Genomic DNA, 19,019 nt, shown 5'->3' with positions numbered 1-19,019 from the left:
AAAACATTTCACTTTAAAGGGCAAAACAAAAGGCATTGTATATATTCTGCTTTTCACTATAATTCTTATCCTTCACAGGCTAGTAATTATCAGAGTGTTAGGAAGATTATTTATTTAACTGCATTTGAAAATGTTTGATAAGAAAAGCCCCAGTGAAGCATTTGTACGAGTAAAATAAAGCAAACCTGGATATTCCACTGAGTAAAAAGTATGCATGCACCAAGTATCAAGGAAGTTCTATATTAATTTAAATACAAGAACACACTTAAGGTGGAAAGGCTTCTAATGTCAACAATAATGTTCTATATTGTATTAAAGAGACTGTACAGGAAGAGAAAGACTTTACACATTGAGATGTGCAAATTTAAATATAAATGCTGATAAAACTTGGATTTTGAGCTAGTCTTGGATAAACAACTGTTCCAAAATAATCCCCATTTCTTAAAGAAAAGTAAAATCTGTGAGAAGAGTTTTCCTAGATTTGTATTCACACACTAATATTTTAAAATTTCTTTGGCTACCTTCCTAGCCTACTCAAAATGCAACATCTATGTTATAAATATAAATATGTAATAAATCTCCTCTTGAGGATAATGCATAATTCAAAATTCTATCCTCTGTTAAATTCTAATGAGGTTTTAAGCACTTTTAGATTTTAGCACATTAATGCGTAATAAAATCACCAGAGCAAAGAATAATGAATCTCAACCCTAGTTCACCTATAACTTAGTTTCTTCATGCTCAAACAAGGATTGTAATAACATTTCACCAAGATGATTTAAAGATGAATAATAAATGCCTGAATTACATCAAGAAAAAATTGTAGTAAATATCTGTATCCAGTTAGGCTTGGCAGTTTTATACTCTATGTAAGCTCATGATTAAAAAAACAATGCTGGGGGAAAAAAATTCTGTATCTTGTAATTGGCTGAGTTAAGGAGTACAAAGCACTGAGAGTAGTATGCAGCATATGGTAAGCAGGATACAAAGTCTGAATCACGAAAATTACTATCACTACCATCACTATCACCTCATCTCAGAAATAAAACAACACAAACAAAACAAACTCATGGAGAGACAACTCTCCTCTATAGGAGTGAAGCACTTGAAAGTAAAAGTGATTGAAATGCATGCTTCTAGGTATTAAAAAGGTGAAAATTGCCAGTATTCTGGAAAGATTTTATCATAAGACATCAGGGAATTAAAAACTTCTCTTAGACAACAATTTTGAGACTAAAGTCTGTAGAAATACAAGGACAAAAAAGTGTAGCAGAAGCTATTAGATTTCATTAGGTCCCATTTGTTTATTTTTGGTTTTACTTCCATTTCTCAAGGAGGTGGGTCAAAAAGGATCTTGCTGTGATTTATGTCATAGAGTGTTCTGCCTATGTTTTCCTCTAAGAGTTTTAGAGTGTCTGGCCTTACATTTAGGTCTTTAATCCATTTTGAGTTTATTTTTGTGTATGGTGTTAAGGAGCATTCTAATTTCATTCTTTTATATGTAGCTGTCCAGTTTTCCCAGCACCACTTACTGAAGAGGCTTTCTTTCTCCACTGTATATTCTTGCCTCCTTTATCAAAAATAAGGTGACCACATATGTGTGGGTTTATCTCTGGGCTCTCTATCCTGTTCCATTGATCTATATTTCTGTTTTTGTGCCAGTACCAGACTGTCTTGATTACTGTAGCTTGGTAGAATAGTCTGAAGTCAGGGAGCCTGATTCCTCCAGCTCCGTTTTCTTTCTCAATATTGCTTTGGCTATTCGGGGTCTTTTGTGTTTCCATACAACTTGTGAAATTTTTTGTTCTAGTTCTGTGATACATGCCAGTGGTAGTTTGATAGGGATTGCATTGAATCTGTAGATTGCTACAGGTAGTATAGTCATTTTCACAATGTTGATTCTTCCAATCCAAGAACATGGTATATCTCTCCATCTGTTTGTATCATCTTTAATTTCTTTCATCAGTGTCTTATAGTTTTCTGCATGCAGGTCTTTTGTCTCCTTAGGTAGGTTTATTCCTAGGTATTTTATTCTTTTTGTTGCAATGGTAAATGGGAGTGTTTCCTTAATTTCTTTTTCAGATTGTTTATCATTAGTGTATAGGAATGCAAGAGATTTCTGTGCATTAATTTTGTATCCTGCTACTTTACCAAATTCATTGATTAGCTCTAGTAGTTTTCTGGTAGCATCTTTAGGATTCTCTATGTATAGTATCATGTCATCTGCAAACAATGACAGCTTTACTTCTTCTTTTCCGATTCGGATTCCTTTTATTTCTTTTTGTTCTCTGATTGCTGTGTCTAAAACAATGTTGAATAATACTGGTGAGAGTGGGCAACCTTGTCTTGTTCCTGATCTTAGTGGAAGTGGTTTCAGTTTTTCAACATTGAGAACGATGTTGGCTGGTGTATGTCATATATGGCCTTTATTATGTTGAGATAAGTTCCCTCTATGCCTCCTTTCTGGAGGGTTTTTATCATAAATGGCTGTTGAATTTTGTCAAAAGCTCTTTCTGCATCTATTGAGATGATCATATGGTTTTTCTCCTTCAGTTTGTTAATATGGTTTATCACATTGATTGATTTGTGTATATTGAAGAATCCTTGCATTCCTCGGATAAACCCCACTTGATCATGGTGTACGATCCTTTTAATGTGCTGTTGGATTCTGTTTGCTACTATTTTGTTGAGGATTTTTGCATCTATGATCATCAGTGATATTGGCCTGTAGTTTTCTTTCTTTGTGAAAAGACAACCCTCAGAATGGGAGAAAATATTTGCAAATGAAGCAACTGACAAAGTATTAATCTCTAAAATTTACAAGCAGCTCATGCAGCTCAATATCAAAAAAACAAACAACCCAATCCAAAAATGGGCAGAAGACCTAAACAGACATTTCTGCAAAGAAGATATACAGATTGCCAACAAACACATGAAAGGATGCTCAACATCACTAATCATTAGAGAAATGCAAATCAAAACTACAATGAGGTATCACCTCACACCAGTCAGAATGGTCATCATCAAAAAATGTACAAAAAATAAGTGCTGGAGAGGGTGTGGAGAAAAGGGAACCCTCTTGCACTGTTGGTGGGAATGTAAATTGATACAGCCACTATGGAGAACAGTATGGAGGTTCCTTAAAAAACTAAAAATAGAACTACCACATGACCCAGCAATCCCACTACTGGGCATATACCTTGAGACAACCATAATTCAGAAAGAGTCATGTACCACAATGTTCTTTGCAGCTGTATTTACAATAGCCCGGACATGGAAGCAACCTAAGTGTCCATCGACAGATGAATGGATAAAGAAGTTGTGGCATATATATACAATGGAATATTACTCAGCCATAAAAAGAAACGAAAATGAGTTATTTGTAGTGAGGTGGATGGACATAGAGTCTGTCATACAGAGTGAAGTAAGTCAGAAGGAGAAAAACAAATACCGTATGCTAACATATATATATGAAATCTATAAAAAAAAAATGGTCATGAAAACCTAGGGGCAGGATGGGAATAAAGACACAGACCTACTAGAGAATGGACTTGAGGAGACGGGGAGGGGGAAGGGTAAGCTGGGACAAAGTGAGAGAGGGGCATGGACATATATACACTGCCAAATGTAAAATCGATAGCTAGTGGGAAGCAGCTGCATAGCACAGGGAGATCAGCTCAGTGCTTTGTGACCACCTAGAGGAGTGGGATAGGCAGGGTGGGAGGGAGGGAGATGCAAGAGGGAAGAGATATGGGGATATATGTATATATATAGCTGGTTCACTTTGTTATAAAGCAGAAACTAACACACCATTGTAAAGCAATTATACTCCAATAAAGATGTTAATAAAAAAATAAAGAAGATGTGGCACATATATACAATGGAATATTATTCAGCCATAAAAAGAAACGAAATTGAGTTATTTGTAGTGAGGTGGATGGACCTAGAGTCTGTCATACAGAGTGAAGTAAGTCAGAAAGAGAAAAACAAATACTGTATGCTAACACATATATATGGAATCTAAAAAAAAAAAAAAAAGAAAAAATGGTTCTGAAGAACCTAGGGGCAGGACAGGAATAAAGACGCAGATGTAGAGAATGGACTTGAGGACACGGGGAGGGGGAAGGGTAATCTGGGATGAAGTGAGAGAGTGGCATGGACATATATACGCTACCAAACGTAAAATAGATAGCTAGTGGGAAGCAGCCACATAGCACAGGGAGATCAGCTTGGTGTTCTGTGACCACCTAGAGGGGTGGGATAGGGAGGGTGGGAGGGAGACACAAGAGGGAGGAGAAATGGGGATATATGTATATGTATAGCTGATTCACTTTGTTATAAAGCAGAAACTAACACACCATTGTAAAGCAATTATACTCCAATAAAGATGTTTAAAAAAAAAAGTGTAGCAGAGAAATCTAAGGGCATGTATGAGATCCATTTAAGACAGGGGTAAGTAGGATGGTAAGTATTTGTCCATAGAAACAAGTTCATGGCTACCTGAAGACAACTACATATAAGGTGACTGGATATGCAACATTGAACACTGAACATTTAATTCTGATTGAAGTAATATTAATAGGGTCTACTTCTCTCTGACGGGGGATGACTAATTATGGTTTGCATAGTCACAGGTAAAGCGCTAATATATCTATCATTGCTCTCTCTTAATGGTAGTAGCACTGTGCCAGTGGTATGGGCAATGGAATCAGATGCGGTCAGATATTTTAGTGGTGGGATGTAGACAGTTTTTAGAAAAGACATAGTAGAGGGACCACCTTAGGAAACTACCCCAGCTTCTGCCAAGAGGCAAGCAGCACCTGACTATTATAGTGATCACAGCAGGAATGAAGAAAGAAAGTGGGAAATGCCAGAAATATAGAATAATTAGAATTCAGAGCATTTAGTTATTGGCTCTATCTAGGGCATGGAGAATAATCAGAAGTGATTCTTGAATTCGGGTAACTGGAAGAACAGTGGCTCCCCTAACAAACAGGAGTGTCAGGAGAATACAATGGTTCAGATTCCTTATCGATAAAATTGGAATGAATACTTTGTGGAAATATCATGACAATTAAAGAGCTAAAGCATGAAGACTAAGCACTGTGGCGTACAAAATCAGGCTTTCAACCCACTAGCCAATATTATATAAATGGAACTGATGGCCTTTGAGAAAGGTAACTACGGCAATATTTGCAATCAAGGGAAAACTGATTCATGTAGCCGATTTATAGCCTCATATAGTATATAAACTTTACATACAATTTGTTCAATAGATAAATGTCGCAGGAGTAAATTGCCATGTAATATACATAATTGTGTGAAGTGGGTAGAGCTTTTGAACCTCATCTAAATTTTCCACACAACTATTATAAGTATGATTTTGGACTCAAATATGGTTCTGTCAAAATATTATTAGTGTATATTCAAAATAAATGATGGCATGCACAATTTTTACTAGAATTACCACAAACACTTTGAAAACAGGCTAGTTAGAATCAAATGGGACATAATGATTATTAGTAATAATAATGGTACATAATAGCAATAATAACAATAATAATTAAATATAAAAGAAACGTATGAAATTAAAGATACTAAGAATTCTCTGTAAAATCCCTCAGAAATACCATAAAACCTTACTAAACCTCTGTGGTTCTCTACTACCTGCAAAATGTAAAGAAGAAGAATATAAAGGAACTAATTGGAAATTTTATTGAGTGTAAAGGCATAGGACCTCCTTCCCCATGTCTAAGCCATAAGCTCCTGAGGCCTCGGTTTCCACATGTGTAAATTTCTGTGTGAAGGCATTTCTCCAAATAACATTACATGATATATATAGTATGTACTGTAATAAAGGGGTGTTATGGTCAACTAAGTGTGGGAAATAATGGGTTAAACTAACTTCTTTCCTGCCTGACTACCCAGAGTCTTCTATAAGTCAATATAAATTGTGAGTCTCCATGAGTGTGAGTGGAATAAAATAATATCATTTGGCAAATAAATTTGATCACACAGTAACTCACTTCTTGGGGGTGGAGTGGAGAAAACAATACTTAGGAACCTGTGCTTTAGGTTATTTCACATGAGTTTCCAATCCAGTATATCATTTGAGCTTCACAACAACCAGGGAAGAAAGCAGAGCAGATAAGGATCCAATTAGTGATAAGGAAATTTAAATTCAAAAAGATAATGAAAGCAGCAAATAGTGAGATTTACCTTTAGATGTTTTCCACGTCATTCTAGCAATACGGTTTTATTAATTGAGACAATTTCTGATCTCAAGGAGAATACCACCCACACGCTGAAGAAACTAATATCTCTTCCAAATATGACATTTTCTTCTACTCTATAAAGCAGCCACAGTACAGCTGACTTGCTGTCTCACTTTGAAACACTTAAGCTATTTGGAAGCATGATTTGTTAAGTTAAGCCTAAATGTGGAGGCACTCAGTTACTAAAGCGTGTGCCATGTAAAGTTTTCACCCTCCCAAGAACTTTCTGTGATATCTAGATTCAAAATACGAGAAGTTCACTCAGTTGGTGGCTAGAAGACAGAGGAAGGCAAAATAAAGCCTTTCAAAGATAAGTAACATTTCCGAAAGGACAATCTGCTTCTAGTTTTTCAGCGACAACCTTCATGAGAGACTCGTTAAAATTCTTGAGAAATTATTAACTGCACGTTTGCTTTAAGAGTCAAAAATACATTTTGCACATGCCTCAGTTTAAATTGTAAAAAATATATATAGGGCTTCCCTGGTGGCGCAGTGGTTGAGAATCTGCCTGCTAATGCAGGGGACAGGGGTTCGAGCCCTGGTCTGGGAAGATCCCACGTGCCGCGGAGCAGCTGGGCCCGTGAGCCACAATTACTGAGCCTGCGCATCTGGAGCCTGTGCTCCGCAACAAGAGAGGCCGCGATAGTGAGAGGCCCGCGCACCGCGATGAAGAGTGGCCCCCGCTTGCCACAACTAGAGAAAGCCCTCGCACAGAAATGAAGACCCAACACAGCCAAAAATAAATAAATAAACAAATACTTAAAAAAAAAAAAAAAATATATATATATATAGTCATTCATTATCTTATGTGAGAGACCGGGGCCCAACACCAAAAAAAATCCTCCTGAGAAATCTCATTATGGTGTTAGTTGCAACCCAGAGAAAATAATTCATATTTTGTTAAAGCACATACCCTACACACACAGACATGCACACACAGATACACAGACTTCATTATGAATTTTAGGAACTTCAACAATATACAAAGGATTTGGGATATCTCTTCACCAAGATCATGACCTATATAGGAACACGATCCTCCAGATTCAAAGTACTTTATTATACTGTTGATATGTAATTAATCTAGGTGCTGGCATATTTATAATCTTGTTATCATACTTAAAAATACATATACCTCCCTTTTATACTCCTTAAATTACATTGCTAAACTTACTTCATTTTGGTTTGATTAAAATTGTTACTTAATCTGCAAGGATTAAAACACTCTCTACTGCCCTAAGGCTTTTATTTTAAATTATACTTGCATCTATTCTGAACAAGATCATGATTTAAAATTATGAGATTAAATTCTATTAATTTTGACATTCCATTCTGTAACTCCTCGTGTCATTAATATGTAATATTTTCTTTCAAACGTCTTCTAACAATAGCCTGTAAATGATCCTTACCACCATTAAATGTTTACATATTAGTTGTCTATTTGCTGCCATAATAAATTACCACAAATTTAGTGACTTAAAACAATACAAATTTATTCTCTTACAGTTCTGTGGGTGAGAACACCGACACAGGTGTCACTGGGCTTACAGCTCTAGAGGAGAATTCATTTCCGTGCCACTTACAGCTTCAAGAGGTTGCCCACATTCTTTGGCTTGTGGCCCCCTTCCATCCTCAAAGCCAGCAACAGCTGATCAGTCTTTTTTCTCACTTCCTTCATTCTGACACTTCTGCCATCCTCTTCCACTTTTAAAAACACATTGGGCTGGGTCCACTCAGATTACTCAGGATAATGTCCCTATTTTAAGGTCAGCTGATTAGCAACCTTATTTGTATGTGCAACCTTAATTCACCTTTGCCATGTCAGGTAACATATTTACAGGTTCCAGGAGTTAGGACCAGGACATTTTTGGGGGGAACCACTACTCTGCTTACTAGAGTTGGCCACAAGCTCATACTCTATATGCTGTCAATCAGTATTTGTGTTTATCATTAAAGGTATTTCTATTTAAATAATGTTTACTACATAAAGTCTTAAATTAGAGCAAAATAGTAAGTGGCTTGGTTATAGAAAACTGGGGACAAAAGCCTTAAGCAACTCAATTAAGATCTTGAGCATAATGTACCATTTCAGAAATGTTAACAGAACCCAACGAACAAATTTGAAATCATGAAGCTAGGATGATCTCTCAAGTGTCATTCCCACCATCTCTCATAAAGAAGCAATTCCCTGGCTTCCATAAAAGCACCTGCCTGATGCATGCCACATGCCTCTCGTCTACTTCCTTTATAAACTCCCAAGGATTCATGTTTTAAATTAAAGCTTCTATCAGTAGCCTGATATAAATGCATGTGGTTACAACAACACCTACTTTAACTTCCTAATCACACACGCCCACATTCTTTTGTGCATGACCCTACCAAGCATAGTTTTTATGACTGATGCCATTTATGCAGTAGTTGCTTAATTATCTGTATTCAAGAATTAATCAAGTAACAGAACTTCCTTTTTGAGAAACATAAAATATGAATTTTTTCTACCTAAATTAGTTATACTCTAAGCTCTTTGATGGTCGGAACATGTTTGTCTTATTTTAGTGCCTTTCACAGATCCAAGCATATAATACAGATCCAAAAAATAATTGTTCAAAGAATAAATGAAGGCATATTAAACATGTATCTTAAGCCTTCTACCATTTTTGTCCTTACTTGCCTAACAGAATCTATTACTCTCATTATATAAATTTTGCTTTAGTTAAAATCCAACATTCAGTCATAATTTACAAATATTTACTGAGTGCCAACTATGTGTCAGGCTCGTCAGATTCTTTATTAATACAGTGGTAATTTAGTTCCTGCCTTCATTCCTATGATTTGTGGTCTTTCAGATTTTTCAGTCTTTTGCATTTGATGCATTTGATGTTGCTATCTATTCCATGAAGGGTTTCTTAATCACCTCAAGCAGAAATGATCTGTCTCTTCTAGTCCTCAATATTGTCTATTCCACTCACCATTTACACTGCCTCATATAGCAATTATTTATATGCACATCTCATCTCCCTTAATGCAATTTCTTATATAGCCCCTTGTAAGTTATCTTACACACACACAATAGGTGGACATAACATGCTTTCCCCTTAAAAATATAACCTCTGCAAAAACTTAAGAAGGATGTTTTCTACTCTGAAACTGTAATTCTCTTTTTCATTTATGTAATTCTTTTCTTTTTATCAACAGTGAAATATTTATGAATCTTGGCCAATAGGAAATAGAGTGTGTGATTATAAAGAAAAACTACAGTACTGTGGGTAAATGTACAGTAATTATTAATTTGCAGATAGATAATACTCAGTTCAATTATCCTAGTATCCTAAAGCAGTTACAATACACAAAGTTTTCCTCTAAGGGCCGACCATTACAATCTGTCCTTCCTAATGATGTCTTTGTAATGACTGACATTTGGAGCAATCATGATACTACAAGCAGATTCATCTCATTACACCTTCCATCACAAGGGAAGTGAGACAAAGGCAGTGCAAGATACACAGTTAAAGATAAAATTCAAAATAACCTTCAAGATATATATTTTATATGGAAATTTACAAGTTTTCTGTAATGTATGTAGAGATGTTTTTTATATTTTGTGGTGTTAATACAACAACAGCACATAAATTCTGCACATGCGTGATAGGGAGGAGTGGCCCTTCATACAGTATGTTTGAGTCTAAAAACTTAAATTAGATGACAATAGATGTGTGGCCCAGATTAGGTAGATTGTGCCCAAGACAATGTGGCTAGTTGGCAAGTGAACTAAGACTTGATCTGGAAATAATTGTCAGCTCTCGTTTCTAACCCTTTCTAATAAGTAACACCGTCGCCGCAGGAAAGGGTACTAATGCAGACCTGTGGAGTAGGGTCATTTCTTTAAAAAATTTTCCTGCCAACTAATATTTTAAAAATGCTCTTCAAAACCTTCTTAAATGAACAAGTCTGCCAAAAACAATAAAAACTAGTTGATATGCTACAGTGAAACAAGCGGATAAGCAATAAACTACATGCAAAACATTTCACTTCATGCATAGGAGGAAACAATTTCAATGGTAAACAAAAATAAAATGCTCTCTCAGTTAAGTTTTTGAAACATCTAAGGTACCCTTTAGGCTTGAAACAATTTGTATCCAGAAAAATGAATACTGTGTGTTAAGGATCAGTGAAGCCTCAAATTTACTTTTAAAGTTAACTGTTGCCAAGTTTGAACATTTCTTCCATTTTATTTCATTTATACTTAATCTTCAGAAAGGAAGAAAACTCTTTAACCTCTAAGCAGCCTCTCTATTCCGCGACCAGCCTTTTGTAAGAATCATTGTAATCGTGATATCATTACTGTACGCAAAGGAAAATCAATAGCAGACTCAAGTCATAATTTCACGTATTTACAATGAAACCAGATTTTAGAAGAACAAAGATGGAATTAAAAATAGTTAGGTCTACATATGGATTGTTTTACCAAGTCACCAAGAATCAAGTCATTGGTGATTTGGAAGGAACTGAGTTGACTCACACTCACCTGGGATGAATCCCAGGAATCTCTCTTTTTAAATGCTTTCCAGAGAAGCCATGAGAAGCCAGGTTTGGCTCTTCCCAGTCCAGGTCACACAGAATGTAAAGGATTTCAATGCTGGAGAAGTGGAAACATTTGCATTCTATCCTGTCATAGCTCAGAAAGACAGAATGCAAGATCTAGAAGCATTGTGCTGGGAATGTACAGGAAACATGCATATGTCTTTTCATGCCACCACAGTGATCACTCATTAATAAACATTATATCACTATATGTACAGGTACTGTGTCAGTATTGAGGAAATCAAGGCCCTTATCTTGTATTCTCCATTTCTTCAAAATTTAGCATTCAAGCATAACAATGTTTTTATTTAAAAAGATAATATGTGGTATACCTATACTTTAAAATAGTTCCTTAGGTTACCAGATCCATCCATAAAAATTACAGTTAAGTTCTAACTATATCTATATATAATCATTTAGCTTCCTAAACAGAAAAAATCAAATATTAATAGAAGCTCATTTTATCTCATTGGGTAATTCTATATACAATAAAACTGGTGCTCTCTATTTGATGCAGTCAGAGTGTTTTGTGCCATAATTATGTAAAATCTTTTATATCTGAATATTTTAATGACATGAGCAAAATGATTTTTTTAAATAAATTTATTTATTTATTTATTTTTTGGCTGCGTGGGGTCTTTGTTGCTGCATGCGGGCTTTCTCTAGTTGTGGAGAGCGGAGGCTGCTCTTAGCTGTGGTGCTTGGGCTTCTCATTGCGGTGGCTTCTCTTGTTGCGGAGCATAGGCTCTAGGTGCGCGGGCTCCAGAGCGCAGGCTCAGTAGTTGTGGCGCACGGGCTTCGTTGCTCCGTGGCATGTGGGATCTTCCCGGACCAGGGCTTGAACCCGTGTCCCCTGCATTGGCAGGCGGATTCTTAACCACTGCACAATCAGGAAAGTCCCCACAAAATGATTTTTTAATGACAGAATATCAAAAACCCTGCACTACACAATTTCAATGGGATATTTAGGGAACTAGGATTACTTAATCGTTTTATTTCCCCTCAGTTTATGGATAATCAGCAACTTCCTTTTTACTTTAGAATTTTTTAAATTTATTTAAACTATGAAAACAAAACCTCTCAGTCTTATTAAGGATACTGTTAAGATTAATAGAATGGCTATTCAGTGTAGGATGCTGAAATGATTCTGGTGACAAACCACATCTAGCATTGTTGAGGATGCTAAATGTCAGGACTAAACCTGCATGAATCCCTTGACACATTTCGAAAGCTTGAACCATGGCTTTTTAATGACTCTTCATCTCATGTTGAAAATCTGGTATAAATAAAGAAGTGCATTCTATTTTGTCATTTTTAGAATTAAAAGAACAGTAACACCACAAAAGAAAACAAACCTGTGAGTGAGAGTTAAGACTGTCAGTCGGCAACATTTCCTGAGTGAGCACCATATGCTGTAAGAAAATACCAAGAGTCCCATCTTCCAATCACTAATAAAAAACTATCAACAAATAGTTGCTTTCTTAGAATTCTGTTAAAGACACCCTGCAAGATTCACAGAATGGTACAATAAAACAATGTAAACGAGGTGGGTGTTGTGTCTCTTAATGCCTAAATGAGCCAAACATAGTAAATCGCATATTTATTTGTTTATTTATGTTGTCCCTTCCAAGGCAGAGAATATTTTGATTCATAACAAATATAAGACCAAAGAGCTTCAAAAACTTAGAAATCACTGCCTGAAACCATCAACTTGCCAAAACCCAACTTGGGAGGGCTCAATTTCCTTTTTCTTTGCTTAACACTCTAGACATATTTCTTGCAGATTTTGAATAGGTAAAAAATCATATTTTAAACTATATGATTTCTTATATTATATATATATATACACACACACATAATACACACTATAGTGGATGCACAGGAAAAATAATCACTATCTTGACCTCCAGAGTTTGATTTTTATTTGTAGAGCACTAATATTACTAACTCAATAAAAATCTTTCTATATATAAAGCTTTCTTCAAAATATCTGCAGAAATATTGATTGGGTTTATTATATCTTAAATGATTTTTTAGTTTCTAACTAATGTATGCTTCCTAGGAAGTTTGATATATATTTTTCAGAAAGAAACAAGACCAGTGTTGTATGTTCTTCAGCATAAATTCTACTCTGTATATTATGGTGTGCTTCTGATTGCCTAAATTATCGAAATAATTGATGTTTTAGATTTTATATATTTAGAAATCCAGCTTTTAGGGCAAAGGAGCACTTTGCTGGTAGCTTGTCTCTTATTTAATCTTAGCTTTAAGTAAAACTAACAATACAAATTTAGGTTTATCCAATAGAATAAAAATTAAAGATCTATTAACCTATCAGAAAGATTTGCTGCCAATTTATTTTCATAATTTCTTTATATATAAACTACCCATAAGGTATTTAAACTATTATTTATAATATCAATATAAGTCAGTAGCCAGAAAACTATAATTAGAGTCGAATCTGGCTCTGTGGCCTATTTTTGTTCAATCCATAAGCTGAGAATGATTTTCATATTTTTAAAGGGTTTTAGATAATGGAGAAAGAAAGAATAGGAGGCAGAGACTCTATGTGGCCCGTGAAATTTAAACTGTTTACAGTCTGTTCCTTTACAGAATAACTTTGCTGACTACTAGTATACTACTAGTATAACTTCCTATAATTTTTTTAAATTAAAAAAACTGACAGTCAACCTTCAGAATTTATTTACTGTATAAAGCAAAGAAAACTGCAGGTAAATAAAAGGTATAGATATAAATATCTACACCAAGTCATATTTCTTAAACTTTTCTCACACAAAGGAATCTAATTCATTCCACATATCACAGAGAGCAGGCAGGTATTATACAAGATACCTCACATTTACTTAGTTGTCTCTAAAATGGTCTCATGTCACTGAAATTACGCTGAACATTTTACAGAGTAGGAACCTGAACCTCTGGAAGATTAAGTGATTTTTCTCTAGAAAAATAAATTGTGTTTAAAATGTACTAATTAACATTTTTACCTTAAATAACATTACCACCTCCTAATTTTGAACTTTCCAACTTCCCTCATGTGATAAACTCTAGGCAGAGGTGAGAAGCAACTGCTGGAATTAAATATTAAGCATAACTAATTTCTCCCAGTGTTGTATTTTAATATTTTTTATTAAAATAATGCCAATCTGATTTGTGTTTTATGTAGCAGAACGCAGACATTTAACCACTCAACTCAAAATTATAATTATAGACTTGCATTTGAGACAATTGTATCTGGAAAGCCTTTCATTGAGTAAATTGTTTAAAATTGCATGGTACGTGGCTCTCAAGTGATTTATTACGTTCTAGCAGTCCAACAACAAGCGGCAATAAATAACTTCACGGGGGTAGAGGCCTGCCTCCCACTACTCGTAATGGGGTGTGCCAAAACCAAATAAAAACAGAACTCAAGCTTTTTATTTCCAGGAGTTTAATATAAACAAATTTATTGAGCACTGGTTAAATATTATAGGCTTGATTCCCTACATGAGTTATATAGTGAACGTGAAGGAATGCTTATACAGAGTGTATCAGGTCTAAATACTTAGAGTGACAAGATTAAACTTCTGTCATACACTGTAAGAGTAAAACCACATGCCTGAGTATTAAATATATAAAAAATAAATAATAAAACACATGCCTGAGTATTAAATATATAATATATAATATTTATATATATAAATATATAAATTAAATACATTAATTTCTTCTTGGACTCCCTAACCAGATTAGAACTAGAGATTACATTTAAAACTTGCTGGGTTTTGAGACTTTATAAGAAAACATGAAAGTGTTTTTAATGCAGTTCTCTTTGATTAATTAACATTAATATTTTACTAGTGATTCTTATTTTAAAGTTTTGAAAAATAATGTTACTGGACTTGAATACTAATGCACTGCTGCTTTGTGTCCACTGTTCTATTTATCTCTTTCACCAAACCGTGGGTCAGCTATCGATCGGTATCATACATATTCTACATATATCAATTGCCCTCTCATTTTAATGGTACAAAGATTCCTGCAAATCATATTTCTTCAATATCCAGGCATGTGATGAGTGGACTTATCTCACTGAAAAAACTATAGGCCAGTTCAGATATTGCTGAATTTAAGGTCGTGAGTCACGTGATAAGCTGCTGGCTAGGCACGTACAGTAGAAACACAATGACAGATTCAGAGAAATTATAATTTAATCAAACAAAAAAACAAACAGAAATGGGTTCTTTAACCTCAGTTAGTTTGATAAGCACTACTCTCCAGGATATGGTAGGGATATAAGTGGAAATCAAGGGGAAGTGGCAACATAAATAAGTATGATTAAGGTCAATATAGATACTGTATAAATTTCTTAAAGACTAAACCATTGTTTAGTTATTAACGAAGCAAACACAAATGAAGCTAAACTCTGTTCTGAGTTATTGAGAAGCAAAAAGTAATCACTACATAATTATGCTATCTGGAATTTGAGAAGTGTGTTTGGGTTAGTTTATTGGAGTTTTGGCCAAGGTTCAGACTCACAAATATCTCTAGGGTCAACACTCATTCTCATTTTATCTCACTTGCTTTATCTCAGTAACTGTCACTGCTCTGTCTGAGTTAGACAAGCTTTTGGCCAGTTTTGCCCACACTTGTACTTTGCAGCCAATTTGTCTGTCTAGTACAGACATTGGCAGCTTTTGCAAAGGGCTGTGCTAAGGGTTTAACATCCCTTCTCGTGGCTTGCATGGGTGAAGGGAAGAACACCCAAACACGCTCCTAGTCTTGAGAGTCAAGTCTGGACCCCACACTCCCTCGAGTGATCTCTGTAACTTCACTTGGTTCTCCCCTCTCCATCCCCTCCTACCAGATGCTGGGATTTTATTGATGGCATCTTAGAAGATCGCAGAGGAAATAAGAAGACACAGCATAACTTAGGAATGAATGCAGAAAATGACAGGTCTACATCTAAGAAAATTCTATACTATGTCATGTGGAATATTTTCACTGCCATTGAAAGATGGAAGCTGTATGGCCAAAAAATCCAGTCCTGATTTCAAATAAGTGCATTTTTAAAAAACTTTTTTGGAGTCCCAGAACCCTAAGAATCTGATGAAATCTGTGGACCCTGTTGTAGGAAAATGCTTGCATCAACAAACAGAATTTTCCATTTAATTTTAGGCAGCTCATGGATCACCTGAAATAAGGTCAACCATCCCAATTTAAGAAACTCTGATCTAATCCAATCTTTTAATTTTACAAATAGCTCAATAAAGCTCCAAAGAGGTAATGTTGTTTGCCTAACACAACACAGCAAGTTAGCAGCAAAGACATACAAGTTTTTTCACTCCAAATCTAATGCCCTGAAGAGACTCTTAAAAATCACAGGAAGCTTCTGAGAAAGAGGAGAAATGCTTATAGTGTTTTCTGAGACATGGGGAAATCTTTCAGAGCACAAATCCTGTTTTTTTTCCCCTCAAGAGCCAAGAAGTGAAATTCATAAGCTTCTCTTTGTTACTCTGATTTGAAGAGACAGAAGTGAGGAAGATAAGCAACTCGAGTTAAAGTACCCAGAAGGACATGTAAGAGTTGGGAGAACGTCCTCATATGGAAACAACATGATTCTGCACCAAGTCTATATTCATTAGGATAAAACCAAGTCAACCTAAACATTATTGTACTTATATTAAGAAAAGAATATTAATTAAATTTCTAAAACAAAACACGTTTCAGCTCCCTCTCTAGCTGCCCCCTCTCCCCCAGTGCCTACCCTAGTTACCACTACCACCAACTAACTACACTGACTGAAGCCTGAAACCTGAGTCACCCTAGGCTCCTCCCCTTCCTTTGGCTTCTAATGCTCTAAGACCCATCAGTACTTCCCCTAAGTGGGTGTCTCTCGAATCCATCATCTGATTTCCTCTCCATCATTCCTGCAAATCTCAAGCTCTAGCCACCTCTTGCCTGGCTTTTCTTTCTACTCATGTTTCTTTCTACCTCCATTTCTTTCCAATTCATCTACCAAACTGCTCTGAAAGGGATCTTTCTATAAAACAAATCTAATCACATTACTCTCTGGCTTGACCCCCGCTTCAGTGGCTACCTGTTACCTATAAGCTTCCTTTAAAAAATTTTGTTGGATTTCTGAAATATTTTCAAATGTTATATAATTACTTTTTCATTTTGCATGGTTAAAGATAAAGAATAATGCTTATTTTAGATTATTATTTTATCAGAGATTATATAAAAAGTTGTATAAGTTATATATAAAAGATATATATAAATATATAGTTATATATGAAAGTTATCCCATGAAGTCTTTAAACTCATTTTATATGTAAAAAAGAGAGTTCTTATTCCTCTCATTGAAAAAGGATGGATGCTATTTGTATTGCTGTATATTTATTTAAGGAAAAAAAAGATTTAGGGCTTCACTGGTGGCGCAGTGGTTGGGAGTCTGCCTGCCGGTGCGGGAACACGGGTTCGAGCCCTGGTCTGGGAGGATCCCACATGCCGCGGAGCGACTAGGCCCGTGTGCCACAGTTGCTGAGCCTGCGCGTCTGGAGCCTGTGCTCCGCAACAGGAGAGGCCGCGATAGTGAGAGGCCCGCGCACCGCGATGAAGAGTGGCCCCCACTTGCCGCGGCTAGAGAAAGCCCTCGCACAGAAACGAAGACCCAACACAGCCATAAATAAATAAATAAATAAATAAATAAAATTTAAAAAAGAAAAAAAGATTTAGAACATACTGCAATTAAAATACAGACTGAACTTTTATTCTATTACATAATGAAAAAAAGATAATACTTTATACCCTAAAATTTGATTTTCATAATTTGAGCTTAATAATTTTTTATTTTTTATGATGATATGTCTTATTTTTTATGATGATATGTCTTATGTTTTATGATGATATGTCTTATGTTTAAAAGCTAAGAAAAAGAAAATATTCTATAGTACCACTTGTAAGGCTTCTCCATAGTGACATAAATCCCAGGGATATGTTCGCCTACCCCAGGGGTTTTAGAATCACCAAATGGGTCATGCTGAGTTACCAGTATGGCATCCAAGGCTCTTCTCAAGACTTTGCTCCATCTCTGGGTCCTTCACTCTATTTACATCAACTAATTTGGAGTTCCCCAGACCCCATGCCCTTGAATACGCCATTTTTTTCTTCCTGTAGGGTCCCTTTGATTCCCCTTTTTGCAAATGTAGACATTTCCATTCATTCTTTACACCCCAGAGTAGGAATCATCCATTCTCTGAGGCCTTCTCTGAAACACTTTTTCCTTTTGCCATCCCTCTATTCCACGTATGACACATTATTGTCACCATATACATTTTCCTTCTGAACTCTTAATCTCTAGGTAGTAGGAAACTCAATACCAAAACATAGTATGGGGCAATACACATTTATGAATAAATTCATCAATGAAATGAAAAGTTAATTTAGGAAAATAACTAAAGCAACTGGAAAATAGAACAGGTACAGGTGAAAATTTTCTCAACACGACATGGCTTTTTATGTAATGTTATATTGTTACTTTCTCCTTTAAGTATTTTTTTGGGGGCGGGGAGGTGGAGAGGATATCCAAAACATGTTATACGAACTTCATGTATTGTGACTGAGTCTACAGTGGTGCAGAGTAATCTGGCATAATATTAATGTGACAATCCAAAATTTTACTTTTCCAAAATCTCTTAAGGAGTGGGATGATGCTCTTAAAACAGTGTCTTTCTCCCTAGACATTCAATTGTATCTATGTCAGATATTGCGAGCTGTCCACTAAAGACTTTCTCCTCCCTCCTCAGTTATAGGAAAGTGTAACTGAGACACAGCTGCTGGCTGGGGACTGCATTTCCTAGGTCCTTCTGCTACATGTATGGCCATGTGACTAATCCCTCATTGCTAATGGAGTGTGAGCGAGAATGATGTGAGCAACTTCTATTTGACTTGCTTAAGAGGAAATCTCTCACCCAAGGCTTCTGTTCTTTTCACTTCTATTTAGAGTAGTGGCAACCGGTGACTTTGGAAGCTGGGCACTAAAAAACGGTAGAGGCACTGTCTGCATGAAACAGAGCTGCTAACAGACATGGATGATCTATCTGGACTGGTTACCCAAGACAGAAATAAACTTCGATCTTGGTTCAGCCACTGAATTTTGGGATC

At 35.7% G+C, this 19,019-nt stretch overlaps 1 protein-coding gene across 2 annotated transcripts in view; it reads right to left on the bottom strand.

Annotated features, from left to right (window-relative positions):
• The window catches only part of CRPPA (CDP-L-ribitol pyrophosphorylase A), a 326,472-nt gene that overhangs the window by 31,658 nt on the left and 275,795 nt on the right, over nucleotides 1–19,019 (bottom strand). Inside the window, exon 10 of one of the 2 annotated variants that reach the window (XM_061197725.1) lies at nucleotides 11,608–11,736. The exons of the other annotated variant lie outside the window; for it this stretch is intronic. Coding sequence (XP_061053708.1) covers nucleotides 11,632–11,736 — 105 coding nt within the window. The 3' untranslated portion in view covers nucleotides 11,608–11,631. Of the gene's footprint in view, nucleotides 1–11,607; nucleotides 11,737–19,019 lie in introns of those variants that run through there. 2 annotated transcript variants of the gene reach the window in all.

The sequence above is a fragment of the Eubalaena glacialis genome, chromosome 8, assembly GCF_028564815.1.
Source record: "Eubalaena glacialis isolate mEubGla1 chromosome 8, mEubGla1.1.hap2.+ XY, whole genome shotgun sequence".
Taxonomy (NCBI): Eukaryota; Metazoa; Chordata; class Mammalia; order Artiodactyla; family Balaenidae; genus Eubalaena; species Eubalaena glacialis.
Note: the sequence above shows the minus strand (reverse complement) of the source record. Positions and strands in the feature narration are given on the sequence as shown.